Raw genomic sequence first — 20,736 nt, 5'->3', positions numbered from 1 at the left:
ACACATGATAATACATACTGTCACACTGTCTCATATACAATTTTTCAGGGTCTGTCGGGGTCTCAGGACGTTGTTTTAGCACATCTGGTTTGCTCTATGCTGCTGAGACCTGAGGCATTGATCCAGAGCTGCCACTGCCAGAGATGAATGCTTTTATTTTAGGAATCTGTGCCGGGCATGACCCAAAGCCTTTGTTCTCAATTAGCATTTCTGATGATTTTCCAACAGGCAGTGCGAGAATGTCAGGAAACACGTGTTTCAACTCCTGACTTTCGAGCAGAGGTCTGTTTGCAGTTTCGAATACAATAAAAAAAATCCTCTAGACGTATTAACTAGCAGCAGGATCGGTGCAAAAAGATGCTAAATGATATGGCATGGGATTCCTGGCACCTATCAACTGGTGCACTTATCTACTCACATAAATTCCCAGTTCATGCCAGTAAGTAGGCCAAAGCCAAATGCTTATCGTGCCGTCTCATAGCCATCTGAAGCCCCCTTGGCCACAGCAACGCGCCAAAAATTCAAATGTCAGACAAGGGATAGACTCCATCAAAGCCAAGCAGCCTGACTAGAACAGAGTCCTTTGGGTTGGGCAGATAACATCCTGTTTACTGTGTATTGTCCGTAGGGACAGAGGGTGATAATGGGCTGTGTCCCATTGCCTTTGTCACCTAAGCACACATTCCTTTACAGGCCCACAAACTCACATCGACTCATTGTTGTGGGGATTACAGATGAAGAGAAAAAACCCGGCAGGGAGGAGAGATGCCATCAGCTTACACTCTCCTCAAGATGTGGTTCCATACGGAACCGGACGGTATTCCGACGCTGCTTTCTCTTTTAATCACCGCTTTATGAGAAGCTTGGTGACGCTGTGCAAGGTGGAGTTTTCATTTCACTGGGTCACACTGAGGATCACAGTTGACCAGCCGCCCCTTCCGGTCTTCCGCTTCAGTGAAGAAATGGAAATGAGGAGATCCTGTGACCTAGGGCAGGCAGGGTCAGCTATAAATCCAAGTCAGGGAGAACTATTTCTGTTTGTGTGAAGCGTAAAATCTGGGAAACTAGGAAGTAAAGAGACCATTTTTTTGAACAAATACAGCCTCCAGGCCACTGACTCATCACCCAACAGAATCGCGGCATTGTTCTGTGTCACAGAACCAAAGCGGGAGGCGATAAGGCCCCACATGAGCGAGCATTGCTGCATGTTCATCCCTGCTGCAACATGACGTGCATCGATGAAATAAACAATATGATAAAAATGTACAATTTTACCATAAACCACTGCATCTCCATATCAGCGTTTAACATCACTGCTGTCCAGTGAAGACTGCCTTAGGTTGTCACCTTTCTTTGATACAGGACTCCAAAGCATGACAATAGTTTGTCCGGGAGGCTTCAGCGTATGAGACGTTTTGACAGTGGACGCCTTCGCCCACGCGGTAAACGGTTATAGGTGTGAGCGGTCCTCTCGAGGAGACAGGTGGCAGACGTTTATCAGTTGTGGCTCAGCACTTATCTGTAGTGCTGAAGTGGTGCTCAAATAACTGCAGCCAGCGCCAGAGACACCTGTCCAAGGTCAACGTGCAGGGAGACGGGGGAGACGGGGAGAGTTTTTACAGGCACCGTGGTCCTGCCACGATGAGGAGGGTGCAGGTGCGGCGCGTGTAAAACTGCCAGCAAACAGAGCTGCTGTGCACCTGGATGCCAGCTGCCCTGCGTTCTAAAAAAAAAACGCCCGTTACGATCCAAAGTCACGAAGGCCGCTGTCGGGACATGGCTGCCAAAGTGTGCGATAATAAAAAAAAAATGAATAAAAAACAACAAAACAGGCACCGGGCTATGAGGGAGGGGCAGTCACGGTTGGCAGGAACACAGTGGCGCATCAGACCACACTAACATCCAAACACGCTCACCAGAAGACTGAGATTTTTATTCCCTATTCAAAGCGGCAAGAACCCTCCTACACTTGACCTCTGACCCGGATTGTTCGTTTCGCCACCTTTACGCAATTCCAGCTGGGCAACAGCCACGAGCAGGCTGTGACATGCAGGCCGTTACACACACACACACACACACACACACACACCCCTAATAATGCCCTGCAAAAAAATGCCTGTTGCATCTCATGTCAACTGGACGAATAATTAATATCCATTTCAGATTACTGTTATCTATGGATTATAATGTTGAAGTATGGGAAATCAATCCGCCCCAGTTTTTGTTCGTTTAGCCTTTTAAGCCATCATTTAAAGGCATTTACAATTAGTTGGCACTGCAGCTGAAATTAAAATGGCTGTCGATCAAAATATCCCTCGGTAGGAATTATATTGCACTCAACAATCAATCGGGTCTCAAATTGAATTTAAAAGTAATCAGCGTTTGCCTGTATTAACAGATCAATTGTAATTCGATGATAATTTTGACCTTAAATGTGGCTGTATTTTTCATTTTCATTTTCATGCGGCCTCCCCTTGGACCCCACAATTTTTGCATTCGTTGGTAAGTAATCCAACTCTGAATGTCTCCAGCTCCCACCATTCGCCCTCCGAGGCTGGGTTACATATCTGTCGGTTTTATTAACAAATATTGCTGCACAACAGCAAACCGCTGGATCAATAGGAGTTTTAAGAGCCTCTTGGAAGTCTTTGAGGGTCTAAGTCCATTAAAGAGACAAATCATTTGTCCTTAATTAGGATTCGGCTTGACTTGGTTTCACGCTAATGAAGAGGAGCCGCAAGGGAAAACGAACACAAACTGCACTGGAATTTGCCTCGACCAGCACATCTGGGAAATGAACAAAGGTTTCCCAAAAACCAACATTTACTTCTCACATTTTGTGCAAGAACGGGTCAAAATAAATCATTACGTTTTGGCAGATGCACGTCATTTTTTTTTTTTTATTGCTTTGCTTATTTTGTTGCTCCAGACCACGGTTACAGAAGGAGGCTACTGGCCATATGCTACTGAACCTCGTAAATCCTGCAGGCGGCACCAGGGACTTTCTCATTTATGAGGCCAAACAAACACAGAGCCTTTGAGGATGCAACTTTCCACCGTCTCACACCTTGCGTGCCCACTGAAGCCTTGTGAAAATGGTCCGCTTGTCCGGGGATTCCTTCGGACCTCTTGACCAGACTTTGTTAGAAGCACGTTTGCCTGTTGAATGTCGACGCGGGGGAAGTGATAACAGCCCAGTGTCTTTTAACCTTGAAACTAAAACATTTGCGTCTTTCTTCGGTTCGGGCTCACTCACTGATAGAAGGTGTTCAGTGACGGTGGACAGATATAGAGAAGTAAAAAAAAAAAAGAACATATAACGTAAACACACATGAAGGGGATCAGGTTAACGGACGAGGCCTCGGACTCGGACTCCGGCATTATAATGAAAGGGGCGCTTTGACGGCCGATCGTAACGAAATCAATTTCTTCAGCTTGCTATGCGCTTACTTTCTCCTCTCGCACTTTCTGCAAACACGTCGCGCCTGCACTACTGAATCGGTACCTGATATCCCAGTGGCCTTGGTTTGTTTTCGGTAGAATGAGTAACCAGGATCAGTACTGCTGTATTATCACGAATTTCACTTTTAGGCCTTCGACCCATTCTTTTTTTTAAAGGAAATTATTATCTTCTTTCCCTTTAGTTGGTATTACTAAAAAGTGAATATGACTTTACAGAAAGTGAAGTGCATTCTGGGTTGGCAGCTGGTTGCTGGGTAGCATGGTTAGTGCATTTGTTTACCGTGTTAACCACGCGTTGACGGAAAAACGTCATCCTGTTGTGCAACAATAACGTCATTACATGCTTATAACAAGCTCCTGCATGACCATACGACCCAGGTACCGAAACTGGTGAGATCAGAGCCCCAATCACAGGAATGCCCCTCACCTTACCCCTTCCCATGATCCTCCCTGAGGCCCAGCCCACATCGTTTAATGCGGCTGTTCATTACGACCAATTAACATCAGCTTGGCTGGACCACCCGCAACATCTGTGGCGTATGAGCAGGTTCAGTAATGGAATTGTTATTGGCAGGCCCCCGCGGGAGTCGTCTCCGCGATTGATCCTGTGGATTATTGACGGGTCCCGTCACTGCTGATGGACGAGGACGCCACAGCAGGACAGCGGGCACCAGTGGCTCCCCCCGTACGTACCTCGTTGTAGCAGCGCTTGCTGTCTGAGCCGGTGAAGTGGTAGGGCTGCCTGGTGTTGCACATCTGGAGGTACATCCCGAAGAAGTAGTTGATGTTGGTCAGGGAGATGACGCAGACGGCGGAGCTGGGCGCGGGCTCGGCCGAGTCGGGCCTGCTCCGGGCGAAGGCGGCGAACAGCACGTCTTCGTCCTCCTTGAGGTCCAGCTCCTGCCTCAGGTCCTGTCCCGCCTTGGCCACGTGGGCGGCCTGCAGGACGTTGAACTCCGTGCTGTGCGAGTGCCTCTTCCTCCGCCGCTTCTCGGTCAGGATGCAGGTGAAGGGGATCTCCACGTAGCGCCGCAGCTCCGGGTCGGAGGAGCACATGCGGACGATGCGCGTCTGGAACGAGCGCGAGCCCCGGCGCTCCGGCTGCACCGCCAGGAAGTAGGCATGCGAGCCGCTCTCGAAGGCGTACACGTAACGCAGCGGGTGCTGCCCGCGCAGCTCCGGCACCAGGTCCATGTGCGACTGCGCAGAGAAGAACCGGAAGCCGTCTTGAGTCTCCTTCATGTCCCTGACCGATATAGTGTGATGGTCCAGACCGGTGGGAACCGGGGGCTCGGAGTTCCCCACGAAGAACCTCACCACACCGCCGCTCTCCACGTTTAAAACCCGCGCCCCCGAAGGGCTGGCGACACAGTCCGGGCAGCCGTGGCCGTCCATGTCCTTCTTGGGCGAGCGCATGCATTCCACCTCGGCGTCCAGCTTCCCTTCGTCCAGGACGTGGCGACGGCAGGCGCCCTGGCCGATGGAGCCGCAGCTGAAGAGCTCATCGTCGTAGTACGTCTCGATGAGGAGGGCCATGTTGGTGTTGTTTGCCGCGGGGGCTTCGGGGCCGGCGCAGCCCTGGCACGGGCTACAGCGTGGACCGTCGGGTTCGGGGGCCGTGCTGAACTCAGACATCTTCACGAGGTCCCCGGTCAGGGCGTACAACTTGTTGGTGGCACCAACGAAGACGTTGCCGTTGAAAACCACAAGGTTCTGCACTGGCGTTTCTGACACAAAGCTCGGGAGGTCATAGGTCACGGACAGGTTGAGCTTGACATTCTCGGCCGGTTCGTCACACTGGCCCGTCACCCCCCGCCACAGGGACCACAGAAGGACCAGGGCGCAGCCGGCGGCGAACGAGCAGGCGTTCATGGTGAACCTGGAGTCCACATTAAAACAAATCAGTCAAATAAATCAGCACAACAGTCAACCTGGACGCGGACACGCTCGGACCGTCTTTCTGGCGCCAAGCGACACCGATGTCGCCTCCGCGCCGTCTGCACTGAATCATCGTGCGACGTGCCAGGTTCACGTGGTGCATGCATGCATTTAAACGACAAAAAAATAGCATCACGTTATGGGTCACGACACGTCCCGGGGGACGGAAAGTGTTAGAAAAGTCTCCTGGTCAACTTTGTTAAATTGATGGTTTTACGATCGCCGTTTCCTCACAAGACGGACTTTTTTTTTTTAAATCGAGTTTATTTCATGGCTGGGAGCAGGTGGCGGATGAGGACGACATTCGTGTAATCCTACCTGTCCACGCCGTCCACGCCGTCACTGCTCGGGTTCGACGCTCATCTCGTCCTGCCGGGGTGTCGCGCCGGTGGCTCCGGAGCGCAGGAGTCCTCCGCGTGGATTCCGTGGTGCCGCTGGCCTGACCCCGGCGTGGAGTCGCGGGGAGTTTCAGGTGAGGGGGGGTGGGGGGGCGTGGGGTCGGGCAGCTGCGTCACGGCCGGTGGAGACGGAGCGAGTCCCGATTGGCGACGCTCCCTCCCACCTACCTTCCCTCCACATGACGATCCAGCAGCACCACGGGCGGGAATAAATCACCAACTTTACATTTATTTTGTTGCTGTTTTGTCGAAGCGACTGTTTAAACCTCACAAAATAAGTACAAGAAGTAGAAGTTAAAGCGTCGCTCATGACTCAGGTCTCCGGCGCAGCCGCGACTTTTTTACAGCATCTGAAGCAAATGCCATCAGAAGGCGACAAGAGGGGGAAATAAAAAGAACAACTTCAAATAAAACGAGTAATGCAATGGTCGATCGCCTGTAAATGGCCACAAACCATGGAGGATATTAAAAGTACTTGATCTTTAAAAAAAAAAAAAAAGGTCATGTAGAAAGTGATCATTTCCTCAAATCCGCCTATAATATATATATATATACACACACACACACACACACACACACACACACACACACACACACACACACATATATATAGTATGTGTGTGTGTGAGAGAGAGAGAGAGAGAGATAGTATGATTGAACATTTCACTTGTAATAAGGTGAGGTATTTTGTACTCTTCCTTCCAAGGAAATTCCCATTTCTCCTTCAGACATCTTCAGGGCATCTTGGCAATAGTCTGACTGTTGCTTTTGGCTCGCAGATTTACTTTTTTTTTTTTCTGGCCTCCTCAAATCGTATCAATCACACATTAAACCGGATTGTCCCCGTGCGGCGTCAGTTCCCTTGGACATTGTTGTGATGGCGCCTGGATGTGATGGCATGTTTTACTGCCGGCTGTTGGGAGGTGACCACCGTCAGAATGGGCCTTTTTACGGCGTCCTCGGGGTGAGAGTGAGCGTGCTTTCGGACCTGTGCAGAGGAATAAGGGGGCTCTCGCGGTCAGCCCACACCGCCACACTGTAATTTCTGCCCTCCGAGCTCCGGCGGCCTGAGACCGGTGACACACTCTGCAAACACGGCGGAAATGTCTGAGTGCTTTGTGGCACCTGTTTCACCAAATTCCTTTTAGCCAAAGTAAGATTAAAGAGGATCGACTTGATGGTTTTTCAACGCCCAAGTTCTCATTCAGGTTTTCAGTCCACTGAACCACAGTTAACAGACAAAATCTCTTTGATGCAACCTAGTGGTTGTAAAAGACATTATTCCATGCAAGTTCTGACCAAACACAAATATTAAATGCTTATCAACGGGCCATAGCTATATTTTTTAATTGCTGTGCTATGAAGTTAACCGAATCCCATAAATCACATAATGGCAACTGTAGGGTGGTAGTAGCCTAGTGGGTAACACATTCGCCTATGAACCAGAAGACCCGGGTTCGAATCCCACTTACTGCCATTGTGTCCCTGAGCAAGACACTTAACCCTAAGTTGCTCCAGGGGGGGACTGTCCCTGTAACTACTGATTGTAAGTCGCTCTGGATAAGGGTGTCTGATAAATGCTGTAAATGTAAATGTTGGATCTTTTGCTGGCTGTCTGATCCCACTAGCATGAGAGCACATTTTAGGATCATCATTTCCAGCAAGAAGGTGGAAAACAACCCTGGTCAGAGTGCTCACAATATAAATCTTGATTAATTGTGTTGCTCCGTTGTTCCATCTAGTTCCACGGGATATTGTTTCAGGACTTTTTTTTTTGGAACGATTGGATTTAGGGATATTACAATCCATCCCACGCAAGCTAATTACTCCACCAGTGCCACAGTATATCACCTCACAGTCACTACAGGTCAAATTTATTATGCTGACCAGGAGAACGCGCTACTGTAAATCCTCGCTGCAGCTGGAGCCATTAAAGGCCGTTCGCTCTTCATTTGGACAATGCACTCTGCGGCCCGGATTCATCAGCGTGACAGTCGAGCCGCTGTTCCGCTCAATGGCCTGCTTGTTGCGCTGCCTGACTGCGGGCGCAGTGTGACGAAGAGTCATGTGATGATGGTCCCTGGTGACAAACATGTTTATTCTAAATAAGCAATATCATTCTGATAATCCACCGATCAGACTCGTTTTGAATTATCGTTCAGCCCCTAAACAAGTCCGACCTGTAGATAAAACGATTCTAATCAGCAAGCGGTTCTGATTAAAAAAATAAGAAAAATATGACTTAATAATAATTCTCTTTATCTTCTCGTGACTGGCAGTTGCTGATAGTGGCTTATCTCACAAAGACGATCTGCTCTTCATCCAAGAGTAATAAAATGTGGCATGAAAACATACTGAAGTTAAATGAAATTTTAAAGTACCTCCAATGTGTTAATCATAAATCATGATTTAAATGATATCTATATTACCCAGTTTATGCTATTCTACCATAAGTAAAATAAAAAAAAAGCTATCAAGAACAGATGACGTAAATTCCTTGATTTTGGGCGTTTGTGTTCCAGTCCTTTGTGTATCTCAGAGGGGGGGGGGGGCCTTCATTCTTGTTAAATGTTTATGGACACCCTCAAGCATTCCAGCTCCAATGAAACCCTTACAAACAAAGCCAGCTCACTCCACACAGCAGGTAGGTTTGAATCACTGAGGCTCTATCAGTCCCAGAATAGATAAAACCCCCCTGTACCACACTGTAGCTCATTGTTTCACTCGGGGGGTAAAACCGCTGCTATCAGATAAAGTGTGTTTTTATGCAAATAGAACCCAGGTGTGCTGCTTATTCACACCTGCATTCTGCTACGCAAGCCGGCCAAGTGAGGTAGGTCGTGTCTTTATTCCGTTAGCATGGTGTGCATCATCACAGATGTCACCTGAACTGTCATCACCCTTGTCATCAGCCGTGTTCTGTAAGACGCAAACAGCTGTTACGGTCCTTTTAGCCGATAGGAAAACAGACGTTACCAAATAACACATCGCTTGTCCGTCGCTAGTACAGGTAACACGTGTCTAGCAGCTAGTATTACATATTTATCCAATATGTTACCACACAAGGCCCAATACTCATTCCTCCAGGAAGCCCATGCAGAAATAGACAGACTTGTGCAGGGTCCCGGTTTTGCCAGTAGAGGGAGACATCATACACGTTTTGATAATTCCAGTTGCTGAACAGGCCTCGTTTGAATTAATGTACATAAGAGTCACAAATGACATCGATACACTTTATTTACGAAATATAAACAGTAATTCTACAGTTTGTTTAATGATTACATTTTTTCCCCTAGAACGAGGCTTGATTGTTAATTATTAAATTACTTATTTAGCAAAGTATGAAATTAAGATTATAATTTTACTTCTTTTGAAAATCCGCAAATTATGAAATCTCAAATGATGACTCTGAAACAAATGGTCCTTACTGAATGTGAACAAGGCCTATCAAACGACAAAAATACAAGATTTCTAACCATAATCATAAAAGTGAGAGACTACAACCTGCTGGTTACCTTGATATCCCCCCAAAGGAAGAAGACCACTGCTGAAATACAAGGGAGAAGTCTAATGTAAAGTTGAAAAGGAATAGTTGACACATATCACTGTACAGTATGTGACAAATAGAACCAAACCTAACCTAGTTGTCACATGTGACACACCACAGCATAGCACCCAGTGCACACAATGAATTCTGGTCTCTGCTTTTAACCCATCTGATCCTGAGGGAGCAGTGGGCAGCCATGGGGGAGCAGTGTATGGGCATGGTACCTTGCACAGTGGTATTGGGATTGGCCGGGAATCATATAAAACCATATAAATATAAGTTGCTCTAGATGAGGCACAGACTCACACCTTCGGAATAGCTCATCAGACACTGCTTTATAAGCAGCATGTGCTTACCGATTGTGCCACTGGAGTTGCATGTTGCATCACTGGCAAACATGTATGCACATGAACAAAGTATGTACGTTACAAATAGACAATTAAAGAATATTCTGATTAACATTTCATGAGCTCAACTTCCCTAACAAGTCTCTATTTGTCCTCATTGTAGGGTTTCGGGGCTTTGAGTGGATGTTTTCCACCATCAGGTTGGACATCCTAATGTAGGTCTGGGCAGCTGAGATCCTCATTACCATCCATTTCCCCAAGGACTATGATCGTCACTGTAATACAAAGGTCATGGATGTTGACTGTGGTCCACATCCTGTATCACAATGGCAGAGAGAACATTTTGCTAAGAATTTGATGAAATCACATTCAGCAAATCGGAAAAGGTCTTGGACATATATTCAAATGCATACCCCCACCCCATGTAATTGCCTACCCTTCAGGCAGACCTTAGTTTGCAGACCCCTGCTTTTGAGGGTTTGCAATCTAAGGTCTTGCAAACCCAACCTACCAGTGCTGCCTGAGGATTTAAAAGTGTGCAGCATGACAGGAGATTCCCCTTCTCTTCAGTAGTGTTCCTAAAATTCCTAATTTCTAGTGAGATGCAGTAAATATTGGATGAAGGCATAGTCTACGGCAGGAGAAAGTATTAGCTGTACATTGCTGACTTTATTCATGGTATTTATTTGCTGCAGATGTGGTTCAGTCATGTCTGATGCCACACTGTACCCGACTGGCTCATTTTACTTATACTGACCAGCTGCATTCACTTCTTATAGAGAGAAAAGTCATTAAATGGCTCTAAAAGTATAAACCGTACCCAGACACACCGCTCACCGGATCTGAAACGAGGGTCTATTACCGCTGCACCCAGATGTCTTGTGGAGCCCAGCTATGCATAAACACTGGAAGCGAACGGGGTGGTAGGCTGCATTTACGGTCGGCTGTTTACACGAGACAGTAGACTTTAAAAACTCCATCTGCCCTTTCTTTACGCGACCACACTTCAGCTCCCTGAGTAAAACCCACACAGTGGTATAACTCTGCAGTCTAACTGAAAACCATATAACATGATGACTGTATTGCACAACATACACAAATAATGCTTCACATAACAGGTGTTCCTTTTCAAAGGAAGTAAAGAAACACAAACCCATCTGATTGTTATATTTTTTAATGTGCACTGCGTGAGGTTTACAGTAAAAAGCAAGGAAGGACATTATGAATCATATAAAAACATGACCTTTTTACAAGGCAATCTCATTCAAGCAATATTTTCTATATATTACCAAAAGGGTCGGTTTAAAAAAATAAAATAAAAAAAGTCTCTGGGGTGGGAGACTTCACCTTTTCGCAGGCCCCTGCCAGTGTGTGTCTGACTGTGAACAAGAGAAAAATGACGCCTACGTTTTCCAGGGACAGAAAGAACTCACCAGGCCTTCAAGCAAAAAAAAAAACAATAATCCAAATATAATGACATACGCGTGCAAATATAAAATATACTTCATCTTTCGTGTGAATAGAAAAACAAGCATAAGTTCACTAAAAGCTACATTGCAATGTGCATTTACACGGACAGTAAAACTCTCGCTGCCAATGACAGGTCTTCTGTAGTCAAGGTTGTTGGTGTGGTGGGACGAAAATTCAAGTGAGACCCTTTTAAGGACTCTGTTATCTCTAGAACATTCTTTGTCACATAAACAGTTATTCTCTTATATAAAAAACTGGTTTGACAAATTGGCTGACGTAGAGCCAGGCTCTCTGTTAGTATATGCTGACTTGACAGCGGGCTCAGTGAGGGTTGCCTTAGCCACATGATTGTTTTGGCGTCCACCGTACAATGGCGGCATGCAGTGTGATGGGCGACCCCCCCCCCCCCCCCGCCGCCCCCCCGCTCATGCTGGCTTCTCCCTTCTCGCTCTCTGGGACGGCCCGGTACGACGCAGTGGAACATCGGTGGAGGTCAGAGACAAGTTGTTGGCAGCTGTCAGAAGCAGCCCCTGCTTGGAAGCGAAGCAGCCCGAAGGGTTAAGACAGGGCAAATATCCAATATCACAAAATATTTTCACAAAAAAGAACTGAAGGCAGCAGAAACAAACGTAGAAAAAAAAAAAAAAAAAAAAAAAAAGACACGTACAAAGACAAGGTAGCTCCAGCGGGCAGAAAAAGGCAAGTATGGTGCTTCGGCAGTGATAAACACTTTAAATGATAACAATTCAAAAATACACAAGGATTCCCAAGAACTCTTGAGGCCCTGCTAGGAACATACAGACGATGGTTCCCAAGGTGTAAGAAATACGGCGAAAGCGTTTCTTGACGTGGAATTTCCCCCTTGCTCCTTGTTGTCAATTCCACCCTATTCCTTCTCCTCTCCTGCCCCCTCCTCTCGGACTTTTAGGCCATTTTTAAATTTCCTTTGTCGTGGAGATGCGGATGTTGCTGAAGCACTTGCCCACGGCCTCGTACAGGGGGTCGAGGAACGTGTGGACGCAGATCGAGTAGACGCGGCTGATGCACTGGATCTCGATCAGGTAGCTCTTCACACACGGCACCACAGCCCAGATGTGCACAAAGGACAGGATGGCAAAGAAGATGCCCCACACCAGTGCCAGGGGGATGCCAACGATCGCTGTCAGCAAACGGTAGCACCAGTACTTGGTTACTGTGAATGTGGTGAAGCTGGCCTTCCACACGCCATCGAAGCTGTGGGTCCCCGCCGGCTCGGCTATCACGTCCTCAAAGTCCACCTGCAAGAGAACCACAGCTCCACTCATCACAGAGCACAGCCACAAATGGAAGATATGACCCATACAGGGTTCGCAAATATGCCCAATGGTTTATGTGACTGAAAAGAAATTATATTCTAATCCTAATATAATTCATAATAATCTATTCACAAAATTCCATACAATGTATTAGCGGTGGTAATACAAGTTCACAAAGTCACAGGTTCGAACTACCATTGTGTCCCTGAGCAAGACACTTTAACCCTGAGTGTCTCCAGGGGGAGGACTGTCCCTGTAACTACTGATTGTAAGTCGCTCTGGATAAGGGCGTCTGATAAATGCTGTGCATTGAACATTCATACTCTCACCAACATTAATGTGATGAAATGAAACGGCAAGTTTCATGATTATATAATTTAACATTATAGCATTATCACTTGGTACAAATTCACAATTAAAACTTTTTTAAATGGTCTTTTTTAAATGGTCTATACCATAATATCAGCACAGTACTGAGGGAAATTCTGATATAATTCTTGTGAGAATTTCCATACATCCCAGTAATCCTCACTAAACCAGCCTTTTGACTCTTTAAACATGTCTGTGTTAAACTGGGTGACTGGGTGATTTTGAACATGAACAAGATTTGTAAACTACTGTTAAAATGACCTGGGTATCACTTAAGATGTGTGGTCATGCTGTGTGCTGATTGGCCAGTCGAATGCATGTGCCACTACTGACCAGTACAGCAGAAGTCCTCCAGACAGAAACTAGTTTGATCTGAAACGTGGGTTATCTGGTCAACGCCACTAATCCGAGCGACCATCATTCATGCATCTTCCAGCATGTAACAGGTCATAAGAAACAGTGCTGCAACGCCTCTGCTGTCCCTGACATATTGCTACACCATTTCAGATTATGGAGTGGAAAAGCACACAAACATTCTCTCCGGTTCTCTCTCACTGAAGAAAGTCGTGATAAAGCAAATATTTATTCAGCAGTAGCAGCACACACTGCAGCGTAATGTCACCTACACGTGTATGTCTAAATAAGGGCGCCGTTAAACCATTTATGTGTCTACAGTACGTAAGACGGACCTTCTTAGGATCAAGATTCTTCTGAAAGCAATAAAAAAAAAAAAGACATGCTGTGTGAGAGCACATCAACCCAAAATTCCTCAGCTCGGACAGAGAATTTCTGTTACAAGCGCACACTGAAGCACGGTTATTAACTGTCTACAATAACGGAGCATGTTGTGCAATGCTGCCTTGCTCAATTACTCACTTTCCACAACCGTTCCATACTCTGGGTCATGGCTGTCGTCCCCATCCCGGGACACTGGGCCGCCCATCACAGAGCACTCGCACAAACCCACTATTCACTCACACACCCACAGACAATTCAGGGTAATCCAATCCATCTAGTGAACATGCCTTCGGAGAACATGGAGGAAACATGCAAACTCCACATTTACATTTACAGCATTTATCAGGCGCCCTTATCCAGAGCCACTTACAGTCAGTAGTTACAGGGACAGTCTCCCTCTGGAGACACTCAGGGTTAAGTGTCTTGCTCAGGGACACAATGGTAGTAAGTGGAATTTGAACCCGGGTCTTCTGGTTCATAGGCGAGTGTGTTACCCACTAGGCTACCACCACCCACACACTGGCACTGGAACACTTGCAACCTTGGAGGGGTGAGGACCGCAGCACTGCACCTTCCTTCTTTGCTCGTTCTTTAGAACATTTTATAAAGGGCCAAACATACATAATCAGAATACATGAAAAAAGGAGAGAAAAAAAATTATTCTAAGACCAAACACATTCAAATGAAAGAGAGCGATTTTCTATAAGTTCCCCTCGAGGAGCACCGTTCTGGCTCTGTTCCTTTACGAGGGAAAAAATGATCCATTCACAGGCAAAATGGGCATGGATGTGAGCGATGGAGGAACTTTGTTGTGGACGGCCGAGCGAAAGCAGCCGCCCAAATGTTCCTCCCACTGCCACGCCCTCCCGCTGCCTGGCAGCCAGAGGGAACGCAGCTATTGTGGAAAAGGGAATTCCCTGTTTATGCACCATTTTGGTTTTCAGGGCTTTTCTCCCCGACCGACCTCCGGTCCGCTGCAGCGGCCACGTGAAGCTGAGGCCTGGCTAAATTTGATTTGAGGGCACACGCTCCGGGGCGTATTTGGGGAGAGTGACTCACTGCCATTGATGAGTGTGTGTGTGAGGGCGAGCGAGGGAGGGCGTGGCGGCAGAGGTTCCTCACAGGAATCCTCAGAACTCATCACCACACCGCTTGCCCCTGCTCGGGTTCCAGGGGCGTTTTTCTCGGCATTCAGCAGGGGTGGGAAAGCTAAAGTAAATTCATGTAGAAATGCTCATCCACGGATTATGAATTTGGCCCATCGCAGGTGACGCGCCTTCCTTACTTCGCTCCGATTTGTGCGGAATGAAGTGACCTTTCCAGGCTCCGGGCTATTTTTTGACGCTTAAGAGTCTCCCAGAGGAGGACATGCTGTAGACCAGCTGGTTCAAGTTATTTTGGAGTTATTTCAGTGGAAAGGTTCAGGACACAGAGCGTTAAGTCTCCTGCCGATCCTGAAGAGGATCTCAATTTAAAAAAAAAAAATCACATCTGCACACTTCACCGTGCTGTAAAATCTTTAGTTTTTTTGTGGGGTCGTGGCCGGGTTCGAGGTGCCTCACCTTGACCACGTCCTCGTTCACGCGCTTGGGGTCCCTGTCGACCAGGTCGATCTCCTTCGTGTGGACGTCCTGCAGCGTCTTCTCGTTCATGCTGTCGTTGTCCATGCTCTTGTTGTTGGGCTTGTAAATGTTCCCCTGCTTCCTGATGAAGGGCGAGCGAATAAATTCCTGCAGCTCGACGGAGGCGGAGGAGAGAGAGGGAGAGAGAGAGAGAGAGAGAGAGAGAGAGAGAGAGTTTGGGGGTCCTGGCCGGGATGGGTTTAAATGGGCAGGAGAAGCGCGGCACCACACCCCTCCGCAGCGGAGTCCTCCGGCAAAACGCCCCGAAGGTTTCGCCTACTATCACCGACAAGCCCGACCCGGTTTCACTTTACACCGGAACGAACTTTTACTTATTTGCAGTCCATCTCACTCAACCGGACACTCTGATCATCTACCCCCCCCCCTTTACTCCACCTGTCACGGGGTAAAAAGTCCAGCTTTATCATCCATACAAATGTACTTTATATGCTGTTACGTTCCGTAAATGCGCGTCTGCAGACGTGTAACCAGCTCTGTTCCGTTTTCTAAACCTCACGTTCGCCAGAAAGACAGAGATGCAGATATGATGCGTTGCGAGTTATTTGACGAATGTGAGCTACGTGCCAAAAAAACAAAACAGATGAATGAAAACGAGCCAAAAAAAAAAAAAAAAAACGGAGCGAAATCTTCGGCGAGAAACGCAGCGCGATTATTATTATAAATGATTATTATTATTACTATTATCTTTCTATCGCCGCGCCCTACCTCCTCCGGCCGTCCGTCCTTCAGTCCGCCGGTCATGCTGTCGCGCCACCGTGTTTTTACCCCCCCCCCCCTTTTTAACCGGAGGAAAGAGCCCCGTCTCGGGGGGGCGTGGGGAGTCTTCTTATACCGACACCCGGGGGGGGGGACAAACGCGCCTCGACCTGTGCGTGATCGACCGGCCACGGTTTTATATATAAAAAAACGGAGCTGCTGATTATCGAATTTAATTGGGCGACGGAACAGTTCGGAACACAAAGAAGCGCCGTGATCGCAACATACCTGCACGTCCGCGGCGCAAAAACGCACTTCTTACAAAGCAGCTACATTTACATTTACATTTACAGCATTTATCAGACGTCCTTATCCAGAGCGACTTACAATCAGTAGTTACAGGGACAGTCCCCCTGGAGCAACTTAGGGTTAAGTGTCTTGCTCAGGGACACAATGGTAGTAAGTGGGATTCGAACCCGGGCGAGTTCACAGGCGAGTGTTTTACCCACTAGGCTACTACCACCACTACTACGCCCGGTGACCTGAAACAAACTACCTCGCGTCGTGTAAAAGCTTCACAATAATGTTTTATGTTTACCTCTTAAAGTGCCCGGATGTGGATACGGCGGTACGTCCTCCCGCGGCATCAATATTTAAAAAAAAAAAAAGAAAAAGAAAATCGACGTTAACGCGCCCGGCCGCTCCGGTCACCTGTTCCGGACACTCTGACGTCACGGCCAGACCAAAGGCCACACGCATCGCCGTCTTGTGCACATGAATGGGTCCGACTCGATTTTCCACTGTGGGTGGGTCGGAGGATTCAAATGCATGCAAACACGTTTATTCTTAATGCAGAATCAGAAAGTGGCAAAAAAGACAACATTGTCGCTTCAAAATAAATCGTTTATTCGCTAAATAAAGACTTTTGTTCCCATTTGACTTTCGGAGACTTTACATCATTCGATAAAAGCACCAGTCTGGTTGCACAATCCTACCGTTGATATGCATGCACACGCACATGCGCATTGGAATGTTGGAGAGATGAATCCAGTCAATATTGATAACTGATCATTCCATCAAGACCTGCAGCCTGCGCCGTAATGATTGACCAGCACCGCATATGTAACAGTATACCTGTCAAGTCAGCAGTTGACATCTGAGCGTAGAAATGAACACGTGACATCTTTATTCATCTCGGACATCGTATTTCGCATGATAACCTGTCAGCCCCGGACAGACACAATGCTAAAATGTGTTCGAAACCCAGAGCGCAATATTAATAACCAATGATGCAACATTGTACCAGAATCAGGCGTTTCTACAATAAATTAATTAGTTCATCCTTCAGAATGTGTGAGGTCGTTTCTAAATGATATTCTTTATCAAAAGCGTCACTCAGCAGCCCCTTTGAATATAAGTTATAAAAGCTTGTCAATACTATAAATAATGCCAATCAGCTCAACGTAATATATATATATAAAAACAGTTCTTATATTTGCAACATTTACATTTTTTTTTCCTGATCAAAATAGCAAATGAAAGACAAATAACGAGCCTCAACATGTCTGAATGCAGCTCAGCATCTCTGCATACTGTACACTCCACCTTCGTCATAATCTCTATGCATTATATACAATATTTGTAAAATATATAATCATATTTTTTATGATAAGATAGAAACTAGAATTAATGAAGACCATAGAAGAACCAATGGCGATGGTCGTGGTTTCAGTTCTCTGTAGTCTTCACATGGACAGAGGACAGACACTTGCCGCAGCTGCGGGCCACCGGTGTCACGAACATGTCGATCATGCTCGCCCATATTATCTGGATAGGAGGCAGGAGCATCATGCAGCTGTGGATCGCCGGCATCACCACCCTGATCGCGGACAGACAGAGAGACACGGACAGATTGGGCAGTCAGGCTTTAGTTCATGGAAGTGTGCAGTACCTGAAGAGCGCTAAAACGGGGCCTGAGGGACAGTTCTGCAAGCGCTATGCATGATGTTGTACGTTCATCACCAACAATCTAAATACATATTACTGTAACGTCTGGGGCCAAGGCTGTGAGTTCAAATCCCAGCTCGGACCTTGTGCATTTGCATGCTCTCCCATGCTCTCCCTGTGCAGGTTTCCTCCAGGTTCTCCTCCATCCAAAGCATTGGTGGCCCTAAATTGCCTGTCGGTGTGAGTGAAGGGTGTGTGCCTTGTGGCGGGGAGTCCTCATCCTGTTCCAGGATGTGCAGTAGGACTAAGCGGTTGTGGAGATTTAGTGAGAGAGTGTTTGTAGCATCTAATGTTTTTTTTATCTCGTGTTCTTGACCAGCATATCGAGCATTTCCTTTTTAGCCACAAAAAAAATGGCGCAAACGTTTTCAACAAGGGAAAGCCTCAGGTCATGTTGGGCTCAGGCCCTCTAGAAATTGAGCTTAACACCTTGGTGATACATCATGCATTGGGCTGCGAGTCACCTGGAAGAAATACCTTTCAGTGGCACAGAGAGCTGCTGTGTGCATTTTACTGACCCCCCCCCCCATTCATCCAGCTCATCGCAACTCACATACTGTAGCTAACCTTACGTTCAACCGCGTAAAAAAATCTTTACGTGATTTAAATGGTCGTGGGAAACGTCTCAAAGTCGTTCCAAATCTACTTGAAAATATTTTACTATCCAGCCTCGCAGGATCTACCATTCAAGGTATTAGCGTATTTTTTCCTTTCGGAACGGAATTTCTATGCAAAAAACTTGATGAGGAATGTTGCCGCTCTGGAGCATTTTCCACTGTTTTGCACGCTGCATTCCTTTTGGATAAAATGCGCTGGACGAAATGATCTGCTCGTGTGCACAGGTTTGCATCGAACGGGGTGACCTAAAGCAGGAAAGCCATTTGTTGCCATGAAGCGGCCTGCTCACCAAAGTAAACAGCTATCAAACCAGGCCCACAAGTCAAACAAGATAGCACGCTCATACCAAACATGAATGCAGCTGAGGACCCCGAAAACGATCCCGACCAGGAATGCCATGGGGACGGCAAGGAGCGTGGTTAGCAGCAGGTAGAAGACGTATTTCGCCAGTTCAAACACGGCATGACTCCCAACCCATATGCTGTCGAAGCTGTGGGAAGAGATGGGCTCTGCGATGACGTCTTCAAAGTCAACCTGCAAGAGCAGCAACAGGAAACCGAGAGGGCATCACTCACACGCACTGGGTCCAACAACCACAGCAAGCCGGTCATATGTGGTGCCGAGCAAAGGTTCTCACACCCCAGTGTGTAGCTTTGGGGAACACACTCCCAAACAAGGCAAAAAGTGTCGAGCTGTGCAGTGTTAAAGATTCAGAGAAGTCTGCATCTGCATATTATATATTATCAGTTGGAGTTGTTAGGGTCAGTGGAGCTTCTCCAGCTGAACCCCGTACCTTCAGATGCGCGTTGATGTCGTGCGGGTCCCTGTCCGGCTCCGGCGTGTACAGGCGGCCCTTCTTCTTCGCGAGGATGGGCTCGATCGAGCGGTTGAATTCGTCCTCGTCCATGATCGCGCTCGTCTCGGACCTCTCCGTCTCCAGCCCCATGTTGCGGTTTGGTCGGGGCGAGGGAGCTGCGCGGAGGAAGAGGAACACGCCCCACGGTCGCAGACACAACAGGGCACGTTCCCGACTGCACTTGTCTGCAGCAAACGCGTCACATCATGACATCCGCCATGAAATCGACTAAAAGGATTTCGTAAAACTAAACTATGCTTTTTTCCCCCCCTGAAATAGTCACACAGCGAGATTCCTCAGCTACTTTCACTTCATATGTTCACTCCAACAGCATCTCTTTGCATATATAGGTTATTATATGTGTTCCGAGTTTATTAAACCACAAAGAAATGCGTTCTTAACAATCATGCCACTCGATCGATCATTTACGTGTTTAAGGATAAAATGAGATTCTGCGCCGCATTCCGTGCGCTGGAACGCTGGGGGCGTGTCCGCCGAAACCACGCCCATCTCGCAAGTGTAGAGCCAAGTTTGTCTGCCAGATTTATCCATTTTAATTTACATGTATACTGAGGGATCAAACTGGCAACATTCTAACACGTAACAGCAGCAGTAATAACTCATAATGAAGCCAGAGAACCATTGATGCGAATACATCTAGCGTTTATATTCAGAAAGTGTTGTGGGCAGGGTGATGCCATGATTTAGGTCCCACCCATGTTCTCTTTTACATTTTGAGTGACAGTCTGTTTTTTAATTGTGGAAAAACTGGAATTAAATGTTGTAATTAGTGGGGTGGAGTAATACTGCAGAGTTACCAGATTCATATTGCAAACATTAATTCTTCTGGAGTGTTACACATGACTCTATCATTTGCCACAATATATAATACTCTCAATATAACATTGCTGCAACATTTCCCAAATATGTATTGTGTTATATTATTATTGAACATATTAACACATATCTTGAGGTCTCCAGCTGTCTGGAGTTTGTAATGATGTTGCATGGTGGCAGTGGGGCAGTGGTGGCCTAAGAAAGCAGAAACTGGGTTCTCAGTTAAAATCCCAAACCAACGGCACTACCCACTACCCACTGGGGGGTACCCCCTTCTCCCCCACACACTGCTCCCCAGACACCAGTCATAGCTGCCCACTGCTCACTAAGGGTGATGGTAAAAAGCAGAGGACACATTTTGCGGTGTGACCGTGTGCTGTGCTGCAGTGTAGCACAATGACTTCACTTTCACATACAGGTGACTGTAACAATGTTTTTAGTGTTCTCTGTACATGCATTGCATGCACTTCGTCAAAGTTGTTACTTGTTAATAAACACACAATTTTTAATGCATG

The 20,736-nt window shown here is 47.0% G+C and overlaps 3 protein-coding genes across 6 annotated transcripts in view; all 3 read right to left on the bottom strand.

Moving 5' to 3' along the window:
* Positions 1 to 5,856, bottom strand: part of met (MET proto-oncogene, receptor tyrosine kinase) — a 30,506-nt gene extending 24,650 nt beyond the window's left edge. For both annotated transcript variants that reach the window (XM_028959061.1, XM_028959062.1), the window contains exons 1-2: positions 5,719 to 5,856; positions 4,156 to 5,341 (exon numbers count right to left, since the gene is read on the bottom strand). In XM_028959061.1, the coding sequence (XP_028814894.1) occupies positions 4,156 to 5,334 (1,179 nt within the window). In that variant the 5' untranslated portion in view covers positions 5,335 to 5,341; positions 5,719 to 5,856. The remainder of the gene's footprint in view (positions 1 to 4,155; positions 5,342 to 5,718) is intronic.
* A 4,994-nt stretch (positions 5,857 to 10,850) lies between these two features.
* Positions 10,851 to 16,517, bottom strand: cav1 (caveolin 1). 3 transcript variants are annotated; one of them, XM_028958370.1, is made up of 3 exons: positions 16,502 to 16,517; positions 15,127 to 15,294; positions 10,851 to 12,439 (listed from the first exon to the last, which is right to left on the bottom strand). In XM_028958370.1, exons 2-3 carry the CDS (start codon positions 15,229 to 15,231, stop codon positions 12,098 to 12,100), a joined length of 447 nt encoding a protein of 148 aa, XP_028814203.1. In that variant the 5' UTR covers positions 15,232 to 15,294; positions 16,502 to 16,517; the 3' UTR covers positions 10,851 to 12,097. The 3 variants fall into 3 exon arrangements, with proteins under 3 accessions (XP_028814203.1, XP_028814202.1, XP_028814201.1); XM_028958369.1 differs by lacking the exon at positions 16,502 to 16,517 and adding an exon at positions 15,913 to 16,280; XM_028958368.1 differs by lacking the exon at positions 16,502 to 16,517 and adding an exon at positions 15,886 to 15,963.
* A 268-nt stretch (positions 16,518 to 16,785) lies between these two features.
* On the bottom strand, positions 16,786 to 20,023 carry cav2 (caveolin 2). The gene is made up of 3 exons (XM_028958680.1): positions 19,322 to 20,023; positions 18,875 to 19,062; positions 16,786 to 17,782 (listed from the first exon to the last, which is right to left on the bottom strand). Exons 1-3 carry the CDS (start codon positions 19,472 to 19,474, stop codon positions 17,632 to 17,634), a joined length of 492 nt encoding a protein of 163 aa, XP_028814513.1. The 5' UTR covers positions 19,475 to 20,023; the 3' UTR covers positions 16,786 to 17,631.
* Positions 20,024 to 20,736: the final 713 nt, after the last annotated feature.

The sequence above is a fragment of the Denticeps clupeoides genome, chromosome 17, assembly GCF_900700375.1.
Source record: "Denticeps clupeoides chromosome 17, fDenClu1.1, whole genome shotgun sequence".
NCBI lineage: Eukaryota > Metazoa > Chordata > Actinopteri > Clupeiformes > Denticipitidae > Denticeps > Denticeps clupeoides.
The sequence above is the reverse complement of the archived record's forward strand: the minus strand, read 5'-3'. Positions and strand labels throughout refer to the sequence as shown.

Bases quoted from the DNA above. Each gene is read 5' to 3' on its own strand.
- cav1 (XM_028958368.1), bottom strand. From the start codon at position 15,948: ATGACCGGCGGACTGAAGGACGGACGGCCGGAGGAGGTAGGGCGCGGC. The intron at 15,295-15,885 runs GTAATAATAATA...GTCGAGCTGCAG, and splicing joins GCGGCGATAGAAAGATAATA to GAATTTATTCGCTCGCCCTT. The intron at 12,440-15,126 runs GTGAGGCACCTC...GTTCTCTTGCAG, and splicing joins TGAACGAGGACGTGGTCAAG to GTGGACTTTGAGGACGTGAT.
- cav2 (XM_028958680.1), bottom strand. From the start codon at position 19,474: ATGGGGCTGGAGACGGAGAGGTCCGAGACGAGCGCGATCATGGACGAG. The intron at 19,063-19,321 runs GTACGGGGTTCA...CTGCTCTTGCAG, and splicing joins ACATCAACGCGCATCTGAAG to GTTGACTTTGAAGACGTCAT. The intron at 17,783-18,874 runs GTATGAGCGTGC...GTCCGCGATCAG, and splicing joins CTCAGCTGCATTCATGTTTG to GGTGGTGATGCCGGCGATCC.